This window comes from Protopterus annectens, chromosome 2.part2 (assembly GCF_019279795.1).
Source record: "Protopterus annectens isolate FY-2018-M chromosome 2.part2, PAN1.0, whole genome shotgun sequence".
Taxonomy (NCBI): domain Eukaryota; kingdom Metazoa; phylum Chordata; order Ceratodontiformes; family Protopteridae; genus Protopterus; species Protopterus annectens.
The window spans coordinates 662,569,177-662,589,466 of record NC_056730.1 but is presented as its reverse complement, the minus strand read 5'-3'; the positions used below and the strand labels follow the sequence as shown (position 1 = coordinate 662,589,466).

The following is a 20,290-nucleotide window of genomic DNA, read 5'->3' as shown; positions in this document are numbered from 1 at the left end:
TGTAGACATTGTTTTAACTTCATTATTTTTATATCCTGAAAAGGCCTGAAACTGTCTCAAAATGTTCCAGAACACTGGAATGTCCTTTCTGATTTTGTCAGGCATAAAACAATGCCATCTGCAAATAAAGCCAACTTGACTGCTATACCAATTATATCTTTGAATTTCTGTTTCCTTCATTTTCTTTGACAGTAGCTCTAAACATAAAGCAAGTAACACATGGTGAAGATACTCCTGCTTGGGTCCACTGTTCAGACACAGTTTATCATAGAGGAACCTTCCTACTTTAATTCTTGCCATTGATACTTCATATATTCTCATAATTAACCTTATTACTGTAACAGGAAATGTAAATGCTTCTATTTCTCTAGTCCTTTAATCCCAGCTTACTCTGTCGAATGTCTTCAATGCATCAAGACTGGCCAACATTAGTGGCATTTTCTTACATTCTTCTTCCATCTGGATCATCATTATATTACTGTTTTCAAACATTTGCCTCCCTTCCACAAAACCGCATTCATCTTTGTCAATCAGTCTTGGCAACCCCTTTGCCATTCTTTTAGCTAATTATATAATCAAAGTTCAAAATTGAAATGGGTGTATATGAAGTTAGAGCTGATAGGACTTTACTATATTTAGGTAATGAAGCTAGCACAGCTTTCTTCCAAGATGTTGGTGCTTTCCCTCCTTTTAAAATATTGTTAAACAAAGTCTTCCAGCTCTTTATCACTTTCATCCCTTCTGCCTTCCAAACTTCCACAAGAATACCATTTCTTCCTGGAGAGCTTCCTGCAGATTGATGACCATTTTTATGTTATGTCCTCCTCTTTTAATTGTTAGTTATTGAGCCTCATCTACCTCTAACTTTGGCATAATTAAGCCTTCCATAAATGTTTCCATTTGTACTCTTCCTTGGTTTGCACATTTCTCTGCTTCATATAAATTTTCTTAAAAATGTCCAAAATATGTCTAATACCTCTACTGGATCTCTGGTTATTTTTCTTTTTATAGGCTACCTAAGTTGGCCAACAACTCTTTCTACATTATGTTGCCCAAGTTATTTGTACTAAAAGCTTTGTGCTCTGGAGTTGTTATTATTAGAAATAGCTGATTAATAGTAATCTTTCTAAACTCATGCATACTATCCAAATACTTCCTTATTTTCTGTTTTGCACTCTGCAGTTGCGCCTGTTCTTGTTCTTTTTGATTCCCCTTATTCTAAAGTACTTTTACCTTTGCAAACTCATCTAAATAATTCCTATTACTTTTTAACCATATCTCTCTCTGTTTTTATTTCTGCCATATTCTTAAACTCAATTTTACTCCCATTTTCATTTTATACCATTCAGTAGCCATTACCTCTGAAGAAATTTTTGCCTTCCCTAACGCTGGATTAATTTCCACTACTTGTTCCTTAAAATCTTCTCTTTTTAATAGGTAGGTAGGAAAGCACCAGTGTCTCAATTTTACTTCATCACCCTACATTTTATCTTAGTTTTTATTGGTGTATGATCTGAAATAGTTATTGGATGTGTACTGAAGCTTTCAATTCAGTTCCTTTTTTTAAATTTGTATTTTCCATACCAAATATCTTTGTAAATTTGTTCACTCTACCTTCTTTTGTTATATTTTTGTAGGTCCCCTGATACATTCTCACTACTGCAAATCAAGTTCTAGTCCCCACTATAAGGAATATTCTTTGCTGAAAGCTAAGTATTTGTCCCCAAATTTTCTTAAGCTCCATAATAGCAGTTTTTGGTGGAACATATGTACAAGCCATTGTAATCGTCCTCCCTTACCATTAGCCCCTTACTGTTACAAATGTACCATTGCTTATTTTTCTTCTTTTATCACTGTTGGAGCCCCTCTAGAAATCATAATTACTCTTGTTGTCCTTTGTCCATGATATGCTGCTGAATATTCATGCTTAAATCCTTTCTTTATCAAATTCACATATTCATTTTTTTCCAAATGTATCTCCTGCAGCATTGCTGTTTGCACTCTGCATTTCTTAATATAATTGAACACCCTTTCCTTTTTGTCAATACATGTAAGGCCATTTACATTCCAAAATAAGATGGATAGTGTAGCCTTTATGATAAAAATCAGTTTTTCTCTCCTGTTATACATAACAGTTTTTTGAATGTGTATTTTCAAATTTTGTCTTACATACACACACTCATACTTGTTTCTTCTCATCTCCATTTGAATCTGTGTCACATTTTCAAGACTTTTGTTTACTGAAAGCTCTCAGAAAAAAAACTAAATACATTTTAAGAAAACCCCATACCCTAATAACTTAGACAAACCAGAAAACTGTGTACATCTACAAAGAATGCAGCTTAACCCTCCAGATGGGAACAATTACCCCAAATTGACATCTGCACTCACAGGCATTACAAAATGTAAAATTAAGGTTAGCCATGCTAAAGCACATGTTATAGGCTGTGTTCCCCCTTGCACTGATTGCTGGCTGTTCTTTTCTTATCTCTGTTTCCCTCCCCAATGTGAAAAACAGTTTGTATGCTTTCAGAAAACATTACCTTTTTAGCCATAAGAACATGCACTGGCTAACTTTAAATAAACTTAAATTGTACACTCTTTTATTAAATGTATTAAATTATTAAGGCTGCTAGAGAGTTCACTATCTCTTATTCACTTCCCATAATTTGAATCTTTTTTTTTCACTGAACCACTTTCTATTTTACCTTTAAATTTTGCATTTCCTCAGCAGTGAATGCTCAAGAAATCTCAAAATGAATTGCTTGCACCTGCAGACAGCTTGTCTCCATGTAAAAGTAGTCAGCAGTGAGAAGAAAATAACTCTGTAGCTGCATGAAAGAGTCTTTGTAAATTTTACTCAGAACAGAATATACAGACGTCTTTACTCTAACTAAAAAAAAAAAAAAAACATACCAGCTAATATCTTTGCACATAGGTTCATAGGTTCATACTAGGCTATCTGCCCTAGGGCATTTATAAGCCTAGCCAGAGAGTGTTTGGCTTTCGCCACCCATTTTAAATTAATTTTGCTATGCCCTTTTTCGAGGTTAGTATACTGTGCCTCTGTCTAACAGTAACACAGAAGTGATACCTGGGGTAAACCTACGATCTCCCATCCACTCATCAAGATTCCTCTTGAAGAGAGTCAATGAGGGACTCTGCCTAACCTGGACTGGGATTTTATTCCAGAGTGAAAAGAGCCTCTGGGTTATGAATCTGTCCCTCCAGCATGTCCTATTTATTTCACTGCTGAGGTTCAAGTCTCTCGAGCGCGTAGCTCGATGGGATTTGGATTTTCTGAGGTGCAGCATGTCCATTAATTCCGGGTTGGACATGGCTTTATACGTCAGGCACAGATTGCCTCTGAGCAGGTGGTATGCCACTGAGTAGAGCTGGAGTTTTTTTAACCGGGCAGCATTTTTCATGGTTTTCATCCATCTATCCATCCTACCCAAACCCCGTTTTTCCCAGTTTTGTATAACTGGTTCTAGTGTCATTTCAGCAGTGATAATCATCTAGAGCTAAGTTTTTTTTTCAACCCTACTTGCTTCTTTTACCTTTACAGAAACCTGGCTAAAAAATCATGCCTACCCTTAACCCTAGTGAAACAAAATTAATTCTCTTCACCCTAAAATAATATTGCAGCTAAATACAGTTGTTCCTAATTACATCAGCAAACAACAACATAGATTATGAGTTGTCATTGCTGAAAATGTGGTATCTGACTACCATTTCTTATAAACCATAAAAAGACCAATAAGTAACTGGGATCCCTGTATAGAGCCAAAGAATACCTTAGAGAGACAGCATGGCAAATATTAGTCTCAATACTTACTCCTAGCTGTTATTTATGCATCACCTAACTAACCTCCGTACCACTGTTGAATTCAAGCTAGCTTTTTGCTATAAATAAAATTGCTAAATTTGCCAATAACTCAACACATGGAACCCACCACTGGCAAGCCTTGAGGCAATTTAACTGGCACGAACTAAGCAACATTTTAAAACATTCACAATTATCTGCATATAAGCTTATTTACCCAGATAAATGCCCCCCCCCCCTTTAAAATGTATCTTACGGCTTTACTGTCCTTCATGGGACCTCTACTCTGCTGACAAGTTCATATTAAAAACAACACAAGTCTGGTAACTCAGCAGACGACTCACTTTACGCCTGCTACATCTCAAAAATATGGAACACCATCTCGCTAACAAAGTACTACATTTTAAAGGTCTGCTCAAACTACATCTGAATAAGTCCTGGTCATGCTCATGGTCAGCACCAGGTTGACTGTGAAATATTATAGCATTTAGTCCATCTTTCTTCCTCATCTTAACTTACTCCCTTTCCCAATCATGCACATATATTTCTCTCTTCCTTTTCTCACTTCACCTAAATCTGTTCTTCTTATCTCATCTGCTACTCTCTAAACTCTAGCTGTACCCTCAAAATGTTGCTACTTCCCTGCAGTGCTTACCTAGAATACAGCCTATGCTGTAAAAGTTAATACTTCAAAATGTATCTGTAGCATGACTATAGGAAATACACAAATGTTACTGATGACATAATGCTTAACCACCCATAAACCTCTACATGCAGTAATGTACTAGATGAAGTTGACGACTAAATATTTCATTGTAAATTGTGTATGTATAATATAGACTGTAACAAGATGGAGTTTTTCCCACAGTGACCACATTGAAAGTGGTCTTTACCCAGTCTGACTGTCCTGGTCAGCAAAGACAAATAAATTACAGAAAACCCACTTGTTTATATCTTAAGCCAAGGACATTAATGTACACATTCATCTTAGTAAAAACTAATAGCATGTAATATAATCAGTACACTTTTACACTCCTCCCCATCCCAGCAGCCCAAGATCACTGCATATTAAAGTGAGCTCACTTTTGTCTAGCCTTTCTTTTTTGTTATAGTGTATGGGACTATATGTCTTGCAAAGAAAAAAAATACTTTTTTTACTTTAGTATCTTTAACATGTATAACAGTCACTAAAAATATTCCCCAACTTTTAAAATGCCTTTGAAAACTATTTTACTATATAATGTGCAGTTTATGTCATGAAATATTTTATACAAATACTAATAAGAACAAAAATTGTTTTACTTATTTTTTCCTTTAGTGATCTTCTAAACATTAGTGATATAAAGTGGGGTATATGCTTTACAGTTCATCCACAAGTTTAACAAAGCCAACAGAATTTCAGTCTTTCTCGCACACTTTTTCTTGCAAAGGCTTGTCTCATAAATGTGGTTGATTCTTTGTAGTCTGACAGTTATTCATTCATTTTAGTGTTACTAGTCCTCTTCTTGTTCACCTCCTTCTTCCAGCAGCAGACTAGTCCAAGTCCAAGTTATTCCTGAGTCTCTCAGTCAACTCCTGTGCTTTTTTTCTGTCACTCAAGCATTTTTCTTTGTAATTGGAAAAGGTTACAATTGCAAAGTCTCTCTGTTAGCTTTATTGTCAGATGAATGGGAAGCAGAGTCCTCTCCTCTTTGCTGGATGTTCTTTTTTCTGTTCTGCATTCAAAGATGTGTTTGATTCTCTAGGAAAAACGTATTCTGAACACAACTGAATATAGCAGCTTGAATCTCTCAACTGCTTCTTGACATTCCCTGATTGTTGGGATAAATGTACTTCTCTGCCTGGTGTACAGTCTACTGTCTCCAATTTTTATACTTTTCCCTCCTGCCACAGTTTTGTCAGGATCAACTCTTTCTGCTGGTATGATTGCATCTTTCCTAATAGAGGTCTTGGCTGCTGTCTCATGGTCAGGTTTAGAGCATACAGTCGATGTGCCCTTTCAGTTGACAAATCCTGCAGTGGAACACCAGTAAAGTTGCTAATTTGTATTTCATAAAATTAATACGGTCTTCCTTCCAGTTTCATTGGTATAGAAATAAATCTCTGGTGTTCTGTTTGTGCTTTCTCTTTTAATTGTAGCATTTTTGAAACATCTCTTCTTGAGACGTCTCGTACTCAACCAGCGTATTCTTCATTTCTGCTTTTAATTTTTCAGTTTTATCAGTTCATCTGAATAGCTAGTTAACTTTTTTTCTATTATTTCCAGACTTTTAGTATTTGACTTGATATAATCATTCAGTGTTTCATTTCATTTAATCAAGTCTGAGCACATTTGTTTTTTTCCTCTAAATTACTGAAAGTCATCTCTTAGGTTCATAGGTTCATACTAGGCTATCTGCCCGAGGGCATTTATAAGCCTAGCCCATAGTTTTGTGGCTTACGCCACCCCTTTAGTTTGGAGAAACTATGCCCATTATTTTGCTGTGCCTCTGTCGAGCAGTGACACTGAGGTAACCCCTGGGGTGTATCTGCGATCTCCCATCCATTGGTCAAGATTCCTCTTGAACAAGGCCAGCGAGGTGCTCTGCCTCACATAAACCGGGATTTTGTTCCACAGCATAGGGAGTCTTTGGGTGATGAATCTATCCCTCCAGCACGTCCTATTAATAACCATGTCGAGGTTTAAGTCTCCCGCCCTTGTGGCTCTGAGGGATCTAGATTTTTTGAGATGAAGCATGTTCATCATCAAATCTGGGTTTGACATGGCCTTGTATGTCAGGCATAGGTCACCTCTGAGCAAGCGGTAAGCAACTGAATATAACTGGAGTTCTTTCAGTCGGGCAGCATAAGACAGATTTTTGAGACCCTTTATCCTTTTGGTGAGGAACTTTTGTGGCCTCTCCAGCTGCTGCAAGTGTCGGGTCAGATACATTCCGAATGGGGCATTGTACTCGATCATTGGTCTGATGAGTGATGAGTATAGGGAGACTATGACTTCCCTTGATCTAGATGTGAATCCCTTCATGATAAGGTGGGCAATGTAGAAGGTCTTCCTAACTACTTTAGCAATATGAGTGTCGAATGAAAGGCTACTGTCAACCTGGGTTCCCAGGTCCCTAATAACTTCTTCTGTGTTCAGGGATTGCCACCTATATGGTAGCTAGGGGTAACCTTATTTTTCCCGAAGGGTATGACTATGCATTTCTTGGCATTTAACTTTAGGCCATGGCTCTGGCACCAGTTATCCGTTTCTGTGAGACCCTTCTGAAGGATATCTGTGTCGGATGTGTTTTCAACTACGGCGCCCAGTTTGGAGTCATCTGCAAACTTTGTCAGCCATAACCCTCCTGTGTTTGCTTGTACTTCAGAAAAGTAGATGCCAAACAAGAGTGGGCCCAGGACTGAGCCCTGTGGGACACCACTTGTGACAGGCTTTGAGTCTGACATGGCGCCAGCAACTCTGACCCTGTGGGTTCTGTCACTCAGCCAGTTTGCAACCCATCTTGTAATGTATGGGTTTACATTTAAGTTGATGAGTTTTCAATGATACCCGAGTGAGGTATTGTATCAAAAGCCTTCGCCAGGTCTAGGTAGGCTGTATGGACTGCCTTTCCCTCGTCAATGGCCTTGGTGACTGTTTTGAAAAAGTCAACCAAGTTTAGAAGGCATGATCTGCCTTTGACAAAGCCAAACTGGGTTGGATCCAAAGTCTGCAAGTTCCCTATGTCTTTATTTATGAGATCCATTATGATCCTCTCCATGGCTTTGCAGATAAGGCTTGTCAAGCTAATGGGATGGTAATTTCCAGGGTCGGTGGAGGCACCGCCTTTGTGGAGTGGGACCACAGTCGCTGTGCGCCACTCCCTGGGCAATGTATCCGGAGGTGAGACTAAGATTAAACAGCTGTCCTAACTGTGGGTTTAATTCCTCGCTGAGTTCATGGAGCACACAGCCGGGGACACCATCAGGTCCCATGGATGCTGTGTTCTTTGCCTTGGAGAGAGCAATTCTCACCTGGGCGTTAGAGATGTTTGGGGGCTACAATCATTTGGTATAGATATCTCTCCTTTAGGGGAGGGGAGAAGTTTGCACTGAACCTTTCAGCCAGTATGTTGGCAATGTCTGTAGGATCAGTAATCTTCACATCATTTTGAACTAATTCTGAGCATATCTGGGAGTTTCCTCCTAGGTTTCTGACATAGCTAAAGAATGCCTTATGGTTGTCTTTAGAGTCCTTAGCTATTTTTTTCTCAAAATTAGCTTTGGATGATTTTATGAGAGCTCTTAGCTTTTTACTTATAGTGATCAGCGGTGTCTTACCTTTTAAAGATTTTGCTCTATCTTGTAGTAGCTTTCTCCTTTTGTTGTAGAGTTTGTTTATGGCTGGGGTCCACCAGACTGGACGCTTGCCTTTGGTACAAAGAGTCTTTGTTTTGCTTGGGATTGCCTGATCCATGCAGCCCTGCAGGTGCTGGTAGAAGGCATTTGTAAGTGATTCAGCGGTTTGAGTAATGTTAACCGCCGGCTCAGGGGCCTTAAAGGAGACCACACTAGTCTTTAGAAGTGTGAAGTCGGCTTTTGAGAAGTTCTTTACTGTGGTCTTTTTCATTTCGGGTGGGAGCGGGATGAGGACCTCCAGCGAGATTAGTTTGTGATCAGATCTCACCAGTGAGGGGTATACTTCCGGCGTTGAACATTGTGCTCCCATGTTCGTGATGATGAGATCAAGTATGTTTTCTCCTCTTGTGGGGATGGTGACTAGTTGTTCCATGGCATTTGAGTTTATGAATTCCAGGAACTTTTGGGCTAGAGTGTTTGGGCTTGAGTAGTGTTCCCAGTCTATATTAGGGTAGTTGAAGTCACCTAGTATGATGGTGTTCGGAGATACATTTATCCCCTCCATTGTTTTCAGGAAGGCCATATGAGGTTCCTGAGTTTGCGAGGGTGGCCTGTAACATGCTACAAATTGCAGAGCCGTCTTGCCTATGGTTAATTGCACCTGGATGGTTTCCGATGCATCGTGCGATGCCACCAATCTTGAGGTGTGGGTGTCCTTGATGAATATGGATACCCCTCCTTCTTTCTTGGTATTGTCCAGGTTTTGGGGCCGGAACGCATGATATGAGGTAAAACCTGATAGTGCTGGGGTGCTCTCAGGAGCCTTGAACCAGGTTTCTGTCACAGCACAGACATCGATGTTCTCCATACTGAGAAGGGCCTCCAGTGCGTGCATCTTGAGGTTGAGACTTCTGGCATTGAGCAGCATTACCCTTAGTTTTTTTTCTGTGTTTTGTTCTAGGGTGGTAGGTTTAGAATTTGAGCCTTGCCTAAAAAGGCACTATGGGGTGGCAAGAGCCTTTGCCAAAATCCGGAATCCCAGGGTGACAAGTGCAAGCCGTCCCTTGGAAGCAGCGTGGCTTGTCCAGCATGTCATCCCAGGCAGACAGACATTGGATCCCCTTTGAATGACACCAGAGTTTAAGCCAATTGTTAAAGCTGATCATCTTATCTCTGTATTGTGGCATCATTCTTGGTGAAGGTAGGATACTGCTCAAGGTCAGGGTCATACCTGCTTGGGCTACATAATCAGAGTGCTCCTCTATGTCTCTTTTCATGTAGTCCAAGGAGGTACGTCTCAGGTCGTTAACACCAGCGTGGACAATGACTGAGTCGTACTTGTACCTGCTGTTGAGAGACCTGAGTGCATGCGTTATGTGGCGGATTCTAGCACCCGACAGACAGCTAGTCTGGTGAGCGGGACGTCAGTGTGTCTGACTATGGAGTCACCAATGACTAGTGTGTCTGGCATTGTGTTTGGCCTTAAGGGCTGTGACTGCTTGACACTCTGACTGTGTGGTCTATGTGTTGCAGGTGTTGTGTTCTGAGGTGGTAGTTATTTGGGTGTCTGCTTTGGTGGCCTCTGCTGTTTTGGTAGATTTTTGATCAGAGCCTCCGAGTATGTCTTTGTGTGTTTATGTGTATGATTTGAGGTTGTGATGGTATTATGTGAGACTGGGTCTATAGTGTGTGTGGTTACCTTTTCCTCCTGTCTGGTCATGCCAGTCCTATGTTGAGAGAGCTCAGCCTCCAGTTTGGCCGTAAAGTTGCATCTCTCGCATGTATTTGTGTTTTGTGGGAGGAGGAGAGGGTTGTCTGTGTACATGAGGCAATTGTAACATTGCCTCAATATTCCCAGGTTCACCAGCTGAGCAGGAGAGGACATTAGCAACTGATCCCTCGACATGCTAGAAGGAATAGACAGAAAAACTTAAGAAAAGGTTCTGGGGGATGTGGGTGACCGAGAAATGGGGTTTGCTTTTTTGGGGTACTTTCTATAACAAGAGTGCTGTATCGAGGTGATAAGTACTGTAGGAGCAAGTGCTTCGCTATACAGATAGAGAATAGTCTACTTGGGAGTCAAGTAGAGATAATTTATAGTTGTAGCCTGTAGGATACACTAAATAGGACAGTAGTATACTTTGAGGAAGGTAGTTTTAAGGGAAAATTTGAAGAGTGGACTTTAGGTCTTGTACTAAAGTTGAGGCTTGAACTGCTTTTTGCTGGTGAGCTGAAGGATTTTTCCAGCTATTATTTTCTCTTAACGTCTTCTGGTTGATTTTCTGTCAGGTTCTCTAAATGTTTCCTTTGCTGGCATCCAGGCACTTTACTTACCAGCCATTACATGAATTTTACCTACGTTGACAATATCACTGGCTTTTATTTCTCAGTTTCTGTTTTCACACTCAGATCAGTTAGCAACCATCTTTGAAACTGAGTCTACTACATCTTTGACTGCACACTCCAGAAGGCATGGTGTCGCAGTAATACATGTAACAACTTGGCTTCAAAGAATGATCATTGTCACCTTAAAACTTCCCTCCCTCCTGCTAGGACTTGTACATAGTTACTGTAGTATTTATGAATTTATATATACTTTTCAGTTATAAGTTTTTAATAATGCAGACATCAGTAACTTTAGTGATCCTGACTACCAAAAGCACACTTTCTTCTGAATCACTTTATCTGAAAAATAGATCAGTACGTACTTGTATGGGAGTCTCATGCCCACATGAGTTAGGTCTTCAAAAGCAAAAAACCTGCATGGATCCTCTGAAAGAGCCACTACTGGAAAATCAAATTGGATCACTGGAAGATGTATTGTGGGGTAAATCCAAATGTTATGATTTCCTGTTGCAGTGACTTCTCAAAGATTTATGGATATAGTGTGAACCTTGAAAGTTGATCTCTTATTTTTGGAAAATGTCAGCTGTTGGCCAAACTTAGCTCATTTGCTTGATAACATGAGAGATAAAGGGGAGAGTTTCCTTTCAACCTTTACATTTAGAAGCACATCCCAAGTAGAATTTAGCCACCACCATCTACTATGCTTTTTAGTGATGTTTGAGGTTCTGAAACAGGTTTTTGTGATATATAGACTACGTTTTGTTGTGTACACCTGCAAATTTTAACAGTTTAGTTAAACAGTAGAACTACAAGTAGTCTTGTTTTGCAGTAGGGACATGTTTGTGCATGTTTCTTACATTTTTAAAATCAGATATGTTGTTATTGTAAACCTTTGTGAATACATACATACATTCTCTCATTTGCTGTTTTTTTACACATTATAATCCCACCTTATGGTGAAAATAAACCTGTTTGTCAGGGAGAGCAGGGAGCCACCACTGAGTTATGCAAATGTTTATGTGGATTGCTGACTCCAGAATGAGATAGATCTTTACTTAGTCCTGCCATCTGACTTCATTGCTTTGTAGGTTTACCTTTTGTAAGAGTTTGTAAGCATACTGTTACAGTTCATCTTACTTAAGGAGTTTGTAAGCATACTATTGTGGTTCATTCAACTTAAATGTCCTTTGTGTGAGTTATATCTTTTCACTTGATCTCCATTCTGGGGGCAGGTATATCCTGAACTGAGCCTAAAATGGGATTTAGGAGGTCATGCCAGATTAGTATCCATATGTGACTGTTGAAAGATATGCTTTGGCAGTTGATTCACTGGACACTAACTGTGGTTTAAAAATAACCAACTGGCCTTTAACATTGTTTATTGTTTATTTTTAGGTATTGTCTCCATGGCAACAAATGGGGGATTGCGGAATCACTCTGAAGATAATCCAGAAGGATCAGCTTTCTGAAGAACAACAACGACTGTAAGATGTCACATTATTTCATTGAATATATAGTCTTTCTGGGTTTTATTGACTTAAATCATTTCTGAAAACTGATTGTTTATTTTGCCAGTAAATCTTTCAGATCAGATCAGACTAATGTGAAATTTGCAGTATGCTTTCCATTGCCGAGTGGTTCACATAGAATCACACTCTGTGAAAACTTCTGGAGTAGGTGCAATAGTTTAAGGAATCTCTTACTGATTTTATTTTCTCAGTGTAGCACTCTTATCAGTCATGCTTGTGGAAACCATATCGCCTTTGTCCAAATTGGCATCCTCTGTAGCTGGATTAAGGAGACAGTCTATATTTTTCCCACTCTCACACACACTGTTCGTTACATGTAGTGTGTACATTTGTTACCAAAATAATAGACCTAAGCTTTCCAAACCATTGAAATGGGCATGCAGTTGTCCGGTACTGAAGCAGAACTCAATGATGTTAAGTTGTCTATCTCGCCTTCATTCTTGCTGGATGGGTTCGGAGCCGACCTCGGCTCCGACTCGGCCACTCTAAAGCTCGAGAGTTGGTTCCACCGGCTCGAGGCCCCCCTTATATCCCACAATGCTAGGCGTGAATTACCCCAGATCTCGTTTGCCGCTACAGCGATCGAGGTGTTGTTTTTTCTACCAGCTCAGGTCAGTTGTATTAGATCAGTTTTAATAACTATTTAAATCCCTTTTAGCTTAGCCTTTTCTTCTTTAACTATAGTGTAGTGGATATTATCCTTTCTACCCCTTATCCAGCCCCTTTCCCACAAGAACTGATAAGTTCTTTCCTTAGGCCTTCGGGCCCTCCATCCCTAATAGTGGTGTGTATGTGTTTTTGTAGGGATTTATTTTATATAAACTAACTAATTTCTTTAGCTTTTAGTTTAATTTACCCTTTTTCTGATAGTGTAATCGGTGTGTGTGTGTGTTTTGTGTGGTGGTTACACTTCGGTTCCTTGAAAATGTCCAAGGATTCAAAGGTCTCAGGCTTCAAGAAGTGTGACTCGTGCTGTCAGAAAATGTCTCTGGCAGACGGTCACACTTCTTGTGTGTACTGCCTGGGACCTTTACACCTGCAGGACTCTTGTGCTGTATGCCATGGCTTCAGCCCTAGAGTCCTGCAGGAAAGAAAGAACAAACTCATCCTAAGGGGTTTGCTCAAGCCTGAAGGTTCCCTAACTGCTTCATCGGGAAAACCTTCCAAGGCTTCTAAGACCTCGACTCCAGTTTCTGAGTCGAGGCCTAAGGCTTCAAAGCCTACTGCTACATCGGCTCCGGCTGGAGCCGATGAGTCTTTGACTACAGTTTCTGTGGTTCCCTCGGCTCTGGCTGGAGCCGAGGTATTGGAGATTCCTGGGTTGGCTCCGATCAGACCTTTGGAGCCGGCATCTAGAAAGAGGTCTAGGTCACCCTCCCTTGGCTCCGTTCATTCAGCTCCAGCGTCTCCCTTGCTGTCTGAACGGAGCCATAGGTCTCACTCCTCTAGGTCATCGGGGCTTTCGGATCATGACCTTCAGAGGGTAGTGAGTCGAATTCTAAAGTCCGAGGCACTGGCCCAAATGCTTCAGAGCCCAACTCATCAGTCGATGCTTCAACCTTTCCCTCTAAATATTCCTCCTCCGACTCCTTTGAGCTCGGAGCCGGGGCGTCTCGGAACAGAGACTGTGGTAGCGTCGGAACCGATACACTTGTCTTCGGTTCCGTCGGCTCGATTTCTTCCTTTGAAGAATCTCGGCGCCGGACTTCCCTCGTCGGCTCGAGGGGTGAGTGGCATCGGACCCTTGTCCGACCCGCTCTCCTCTCGGTGCTTCGGCTGGTGAGTTCGGCTCCGACATCGGCCTCGAGCCATCTTTGTCGGTGCCGAGGGAGGTTCTCAGCTTCGGAGCGGGATCTCTGGCTCTGCCTGACAGGGGTGCATTCGAGGTCATGCGGAGTGTGTTGGAACCTGGTTCAACTCCACAGTCGGCTCCGTCCCCCTCCCTCTTCGGTGCCTCAGGTGATGTCTACTCTCCCTCATCCCTGACCGCAGAGAGCCAGCTCCTCAAGAATCCCCTGTGGGGATCTCATCCTCTTCCGAGGCCTCTCCTGAATTGGCAGGGGAGCCCCCTAGGAAGAGAAAGTGTAAGAGGAAACACATAGACTCACCTGAGTCTGTCACCTCTGACACAGATTTAGAGGATTCCGAGGGTTCTCCCCGTTCCCCTTCTGAAGATGTCTCCTTTGCAGACATTCTAGAAATCCTGAAACAGAGGGGAAATTGGCCAGCCCTTAACCCTTCGGAGGATGAATCTGTGTATCTTGAGGCGTTTGGCTCTCGCCCTTCCACATCCTGGGTGCCCCCCCCCCTTTGACCCCCTCATGCAGGTGGTAGCAAAGAACCCCCAGGAGACCTTCTAAATTTATAACAGCACCCACTGATAAACAATTTCTGACCAAAGGAATTACTGTGGATGCTATGGTGGTAGCTGCTGCCACCAAGAAGGAACTAGCTGATCCTTCAGTGCCTGTCCATCCCCCTAACAAGGAATCTAGGTCTATGGACAGGTACGGGAAGCGGATGTTTTCGTCAGCGACATTTGCAATACGTTCGCTGAACTACTTATGCCATTTCACTCGTCTCCAGAGAGATTTGATCAAGGAAGCGAGTGAGATGTTGAAGGATCCTACAGCTGCAGGTTTTCAGGACAAGATGAACGCCCAGCTGACTACCCTGAATTCTATAGCTAACTCCTCCATGCGCCTCCTTTCATATGCGGCTGATGGAGCGAGTAGAGCCGCAGGGACAGGTGTAGCCTTACGCCGGCATGCCTGGATGCGACTTTGCAATTTCGCGGACCCCTTTAAAACGTCTTTCACTAATTCCCCGTTTGATGGATCATCTCTCTTTGGTCCTCAAGTGAAAGAAACCTTGACTAGGTGCGACGGATGGCAAAACCTTGTCTGCCGTCGGAGTCCGTTTTTCTACTCCTTCTAGACCTTACCCCAAAGGCCAGAAAAGTGGGAAAATGTGGTTCCGCAAACAATCTCAAGGGAATTTGCCTGACGCACAGAGTCGGTTCCCTCCAGAGGCAGAGGAGGGAACAATAATGGTAGACGCCGCCCCAGAGGCAGAGGGGGTCCAGAGAACCAGGGCAATCGAGAAACCTTTTCCGATAAGCCCTTTCAGCATCCCTGAGGTGTTGCCCAACTGTCCACCTTCGGAGGCAGTCAGGGGAAGATTGTCACTGTACCCAGAAGCCTGGCTATCCCTAACTCAAGACAAGTGGGTACAGTCCATCATTTCCGAAGGCTATTCCATTCCCTTCGTTCGCATTCCAAACCAATCAAAAAAATCCCTGCCAGATGTTCCACCCACTCAAAAGGATCTTGCAGCTTTGGAAATTTCAAAGCTGCTCGCAAAAAGAGCAATTCAGCCAGTTCCAGCAGACCAGCAAGGATCCGGAATCTACTCCAGGTTCTTTTTAGTTCCAAAGAAAATAGGGGACTGGAGACCAATTTTGGATCTCAGTATCTTGAACAAGTCAGTCAAGAAAACAAGATTTCGGATGGTCACGCTACAGTCCATCCTTCCCCTATTGGGAAAGGAAAACTGGATGTGCTCTATAGATCTTCGGGACGTGTACTATCATATAAAGATGAACAGACACTCCAGAAGATTCCTCCGCTTCAGGCTGGGAACCAGTCATTTTCAATTCAGAGCCCTGCCCTTTGGACTCACCACTGCCCCCCGGGTGTTTACCAAATGCATGGCAGTGGTAGCTTCTCACCTGAGACGTCAAGGATTCCAGGTGTTTCCATATTTGGACAACTGGCTCCTCACAGCTCCCACCAAGCATCTTCTTCTAATGGCCAGAGACTACACCTTTCGCATTTGTCAAAAGTTGGGCATCTCAGTAAATTGCGAAAAGTCTGTTTTGTCGCCTTGTCGTGCTATTACCTTCATAGGCGCAAATCTAGACACAGTCAGCATGTCGGCGAGACTGACAGATCAGAGAATAACAGACATACGCAAACTGGTCTCGCTTCTCTTCAACAACAACAGAGCCAAAGCCAGGTTAGTTCTGAAAGTATTAGGGATTATGGCGGCTGCCATTCCTCTACTTCCATTAGCCAGATTCCACATGAGAATCCTTCAGTGGATGCTCTTCACACAATGGTCATACCAACAACTTCCGATGTCTCACACCATTATGATTACGCAAACATGCAAGAATCATCTTCTGTGGTGTGGATGTCTTCCCCTCAGCTCTTCTTGGGAAGACCCTTTGTTCCTTCCCCTCCGGTTGCTATTCTGACAACGGACGCCTCCCTGATCGGGTGGGGGGGCATTATCAGGGCAGAACTGTCCAGGGCATATGGCAACCAAACGAATGCCACTTGCATATAAATGTTCTAGAGATGAGAGCAGTGCTTTTAGCGTTGCAAGCCCTTCAAGACTCTCTTCCCCTGGGAACGATAGCAATCCAGACGGACAATATGTCTGTAGTGTGGTATATCAACAAACAAGGCGGAACCAGGTCCTATCCCCTATGTCGAGAAGCACTCAGACTGTGGCAATGGGCGATTTCTTCTCAGCGTTTTCTGATAGCAACGCACATCCCCGGGAAGTCCAATCAAATCGCGGACAAGTTGAGCAGGGCTATCCTCATGCCTCACGAGTGGTCTCTGAAAGATTCTATTGCGAGAAAAATTTTTCTCAAGTGGGGTCAGCCTTGCTGCGACCTTTTTGCTACTCCCCAAAACAGCAAGTGCAGAGATTTTGTCAGCCTATTTCCGTTACCAGGCCAGCCCAGCAGAGACGCTCTAGTCCAAGTTTGGCCCCGGGGACTTCTGTATGCATTTCCTCCCTTCCCACTAATCTCTCAAGTGATACAGAAAGCTATCGCTCAGAAGGCCTCATTGATCCTCATTGCTCCTTACTGGCCTCGACAGGTTTGGTTCCCCTTTCTACATCAGTTTCTGTTGGAGCAACCTTGGCATCTGGACCTAGTTCCAGATCTTTTGATCCATCAGTCGGGTCAGTTACATCGCTCCCTCCCCTCTCTGAACCTCACTGCTTGGTTCCTCCAGTTCCTACCCTAGCCAGGCTTCCTCAAATATCTCACACTGTTCGAGATATTTTAATAGCTTCACATAAATCTTCCACTCAGAAAATTTATCTTAGTAAGTGGAAACGTTTTGCCTATTGGGCTCAAGGAAAGGATCTAGATCCTTTCACTGCTCCCATCCATATGGTTCTTGATTTTCTAGCTGAACTCTTTCATGCAGGTTCATCTCCTTCTACTCTCAAAGTTCAATTGGCAGCTATATCTAACTTTCATGTAGGCATTTCAGAGTCTGCCATCATGTCCCACAAGCTTTGCAAAGCCTTTTTGAAAGGAGTTTTTCTTCTCAGACCTCCTATAAGAAATCCTCCTCCTCCTTGGGACCTTAATTTAGTGCTCAGCTCTTTGATTCTTCCCCCTTTCGAACCTGCAGCTTCCTGTTCATTAAAATTGCTATCATGGAAGACTCTCTTTCTGGTAGCTATTACTTCAGCTAGAAGAGTTTCAGAACTTCATGCACTCAGCTGTCGACCTCCTTATCTGTTGTTCCATAAGGGCAGGGTATCCTTACGAACCAACCCGTCCTTTTTACCTAAAATAGCCTCGGCGTCTAACCTAAATCAAAGCATTGACCTCCCTGTGTGTTTTCCAGAATATTCTAATAGGTCTGAACAAAAATTGCATTGGCTAGATGTTCATCGTCAGTTAAGGTACTATTTGGATAGAACCAAACAATTCAGAAAATCTGACCAGCTGTTTGTCTCTTATGCAGAAGGCAGAAAGGGACTTTCTGTTTCCAAGGTATCACTATCTAGATGGCTAACATCTCTAATTTCCATTGTTTATGAAATTAGACACCAAAAGCTGCCTAACAAACCTAAAGCCCATTCCACCAGAGCTTTGGCTACTTCTATAGCCTTCCAAGACAGACTGCCTATTGACATCATTTGTGCAGCGGCTACTTGGGCTACTCCTCACACTTTCATTTCACATTATAAGTTGGATTTAGCTTCTAGGCATAGAGCTAACTTTGGTTCCACTGTTCTCAAGAGTCTGTTCCGTTAGGCCATCCGGGACAAGGTGCTAGGGACGCGGTCCCATCCAGCAAGAATGAAGGCGAGATAGACAACTTAACATATAGAAGTTATGTTCTTACCATAACGTTCCATGTTAGTTGTCTTCTTCTCGCCTTCTTTCTTAAGGCCCCACCCTCCTTCCCCCTGGCCTGGACAGACCTAGAGGAGTTTGATTGTGACCTCTCTTTCTACCACCTCTTTGCGATAGGTATATGCTCTGCTGTGCATATTTTCCTAGATCAGGCTTAGGTCACCCTTTCTCTTCCCCTTTGTTTATAGAGGTGGACTCTTTTCCAGTTTTTCTGGTTGTATTATTAGCTGGGCCTAGCTCACAAACGAGATCTGAGGTAATTCACGCCTAGCATTGTGGGATATAAGGGGGGCCTTGAGCCGGTGGAACCAACTCTCGAGCTTTAGAGTGGCCGAGTCGGAGCCGAGGTCGGCTCCGAACCCATCCAGCAAGAAAGAAGGCGAGAAGAAGACAACTAACATGGAACGTTATGGTAAGAACATAACTTCTATTTTCTGCCTGGTCTGTCTTGTACCTTTGGATATCTTCCCTAGTTGTTACTGGTGCCAGCACTTCAAAATTTCTGCACTGCATTCCCGCCAGTTGCAGCGTGAGACCTTTCTTGCTAGTGCAGAATCAAGAGAATTGGAGAAAGAAGAGCATCATTCTAAGCAGTGTCTGGAAAATAATTAATCTATGCATGCCCATCACAAAGCAAGCAAATATAAATTCAGGAGTCTGTAAAACTCTCAAACCTGCCTTATTTTTCAAAGTCTGCTGTTCCTATAGGTATTCCCTGCCCTTTCATCAACTTCATCTTCTTTTGGAAGAAGTCAGCTGTTGGTCTTCCTTAGCACAGTTGATCGATAACATGAGAAATAAAAGGGGAAGTTTCCTGTAGATCTCCACTTCTGGAAACAAATCCCAAGTAGACGTAGCTACCACAACTATGATGTGTTTGAGTGATTTTTGCTAGTACTGTCTGAAAGACTAAGACACAGTGTCTCTGTGGCAGTTATTATGGTTGAATCAAGCCATGTGACATGCTGTCCTCAGGCTACCTCCCAGTGAGCAGTGGGGCTACTCTGGATTGCAGGAGTGAAAGAGTACTCTTATGCAAGGACTCGCATTTAGCCTGTTCCAGTTACCATCACCATATTTCCACCTGCATTTCATATAGACAGCCTTCTATCTGAGTGTTAGAAGTTAACAAAATGCTTGAATGAAAACACTTCGCAGCAGATGCAAGCAGTGAAAAACATTATGCAATTTCCCCTCTGCAAGTTGATTGTATTAGCCACAGATGTAAATTTCCTAACCAGTGAAATTTCCCACTGATGCTTCTGGTGTCTCACTGTTTTTTGTTCCTCATTTGTTAGTACCCCACCCCCCCACACCTCTCTGTTGCTGACAGTTGTTGACTTTATGTAAGGCATTCAGGGAATGTCTCTGTTTCCCTCCCATTCTGAGTCATGAATTCTCATTCTGAATCCAGAGTATTATAGGATTTTCTTTAAGGATGTCATTCAGCTAGGCCATATTGAGGGATAACTTTTCTCTCACCATAAAGGATATCTGAGGCCAGATACTTTACCAGTGTATTACATAGCTTTTGCTTTACTGTCAGAATCTACTCCCTTGTCAGTGTTGTTGAACTTAGCTGTAAATGGGTGAGACAGATGCTTACTTACTCCATCCCCCCCCCCCTTTTGAGTGGACAGCTTCATATCATTGTCTCCTTAGTGCTTTGTAAGATCTACTTTTCAGAATTTTTGAAGTAAAAGTTCTAAGTCTCTTCTTCGTGCTAACATTTATTTTGACTGTTTTTAAAATTCTGACTATTTTCATGTTTTTCTTTCATAAGTAATTTTAAAGTATTGTTTTTTTTTTAATTTTGAAAGAATCGTTGGTGCGGTAGCTTAAACTCTCTTTACAAGTTCTTGTAAGGAAATAATGGCCTCTCGAGAAAAATGTTTTTTCTCTGTGTACTTCCCAGGTCCCAGTCAGAGACCAAATCCGTCCATCTATCTACAACTCTTTTTTCCCATTTTTGCACGAGGTCGGGGTGTCACTTCAACAGTGACAATAATCTCGAACCAAGTTTTTACATTACCGGGTAGGTAGCCCTGCCACGGTAGATGTTCATTGTGTTACACT

At 42.2% G+C, this 20,290-nt stretch overlaps 1 protein-coding gene across 1 annotated transcript in view; it reads left to right on the top strand.

The window, feature by feature from the left end:
- Positions 1–20,290, top strand: part of DNAAF9 (dynein axonemal assembly factor 9) — a 2,711,795-nt gene that overhangs the window by 1,395,288 nt on the left and 1,296,217 nt on the right. The window contains exon 23 of the mRNA XM_044064082.1: positions 11,906–11,994. Within this exon, the coding sequence (XP_043920017.1) occupies positions 11,906–11,994 (89 nt within the window). The remainder of the gene's footprint in view (positions 1–11,905; positions 11,995–20,290) is intronic.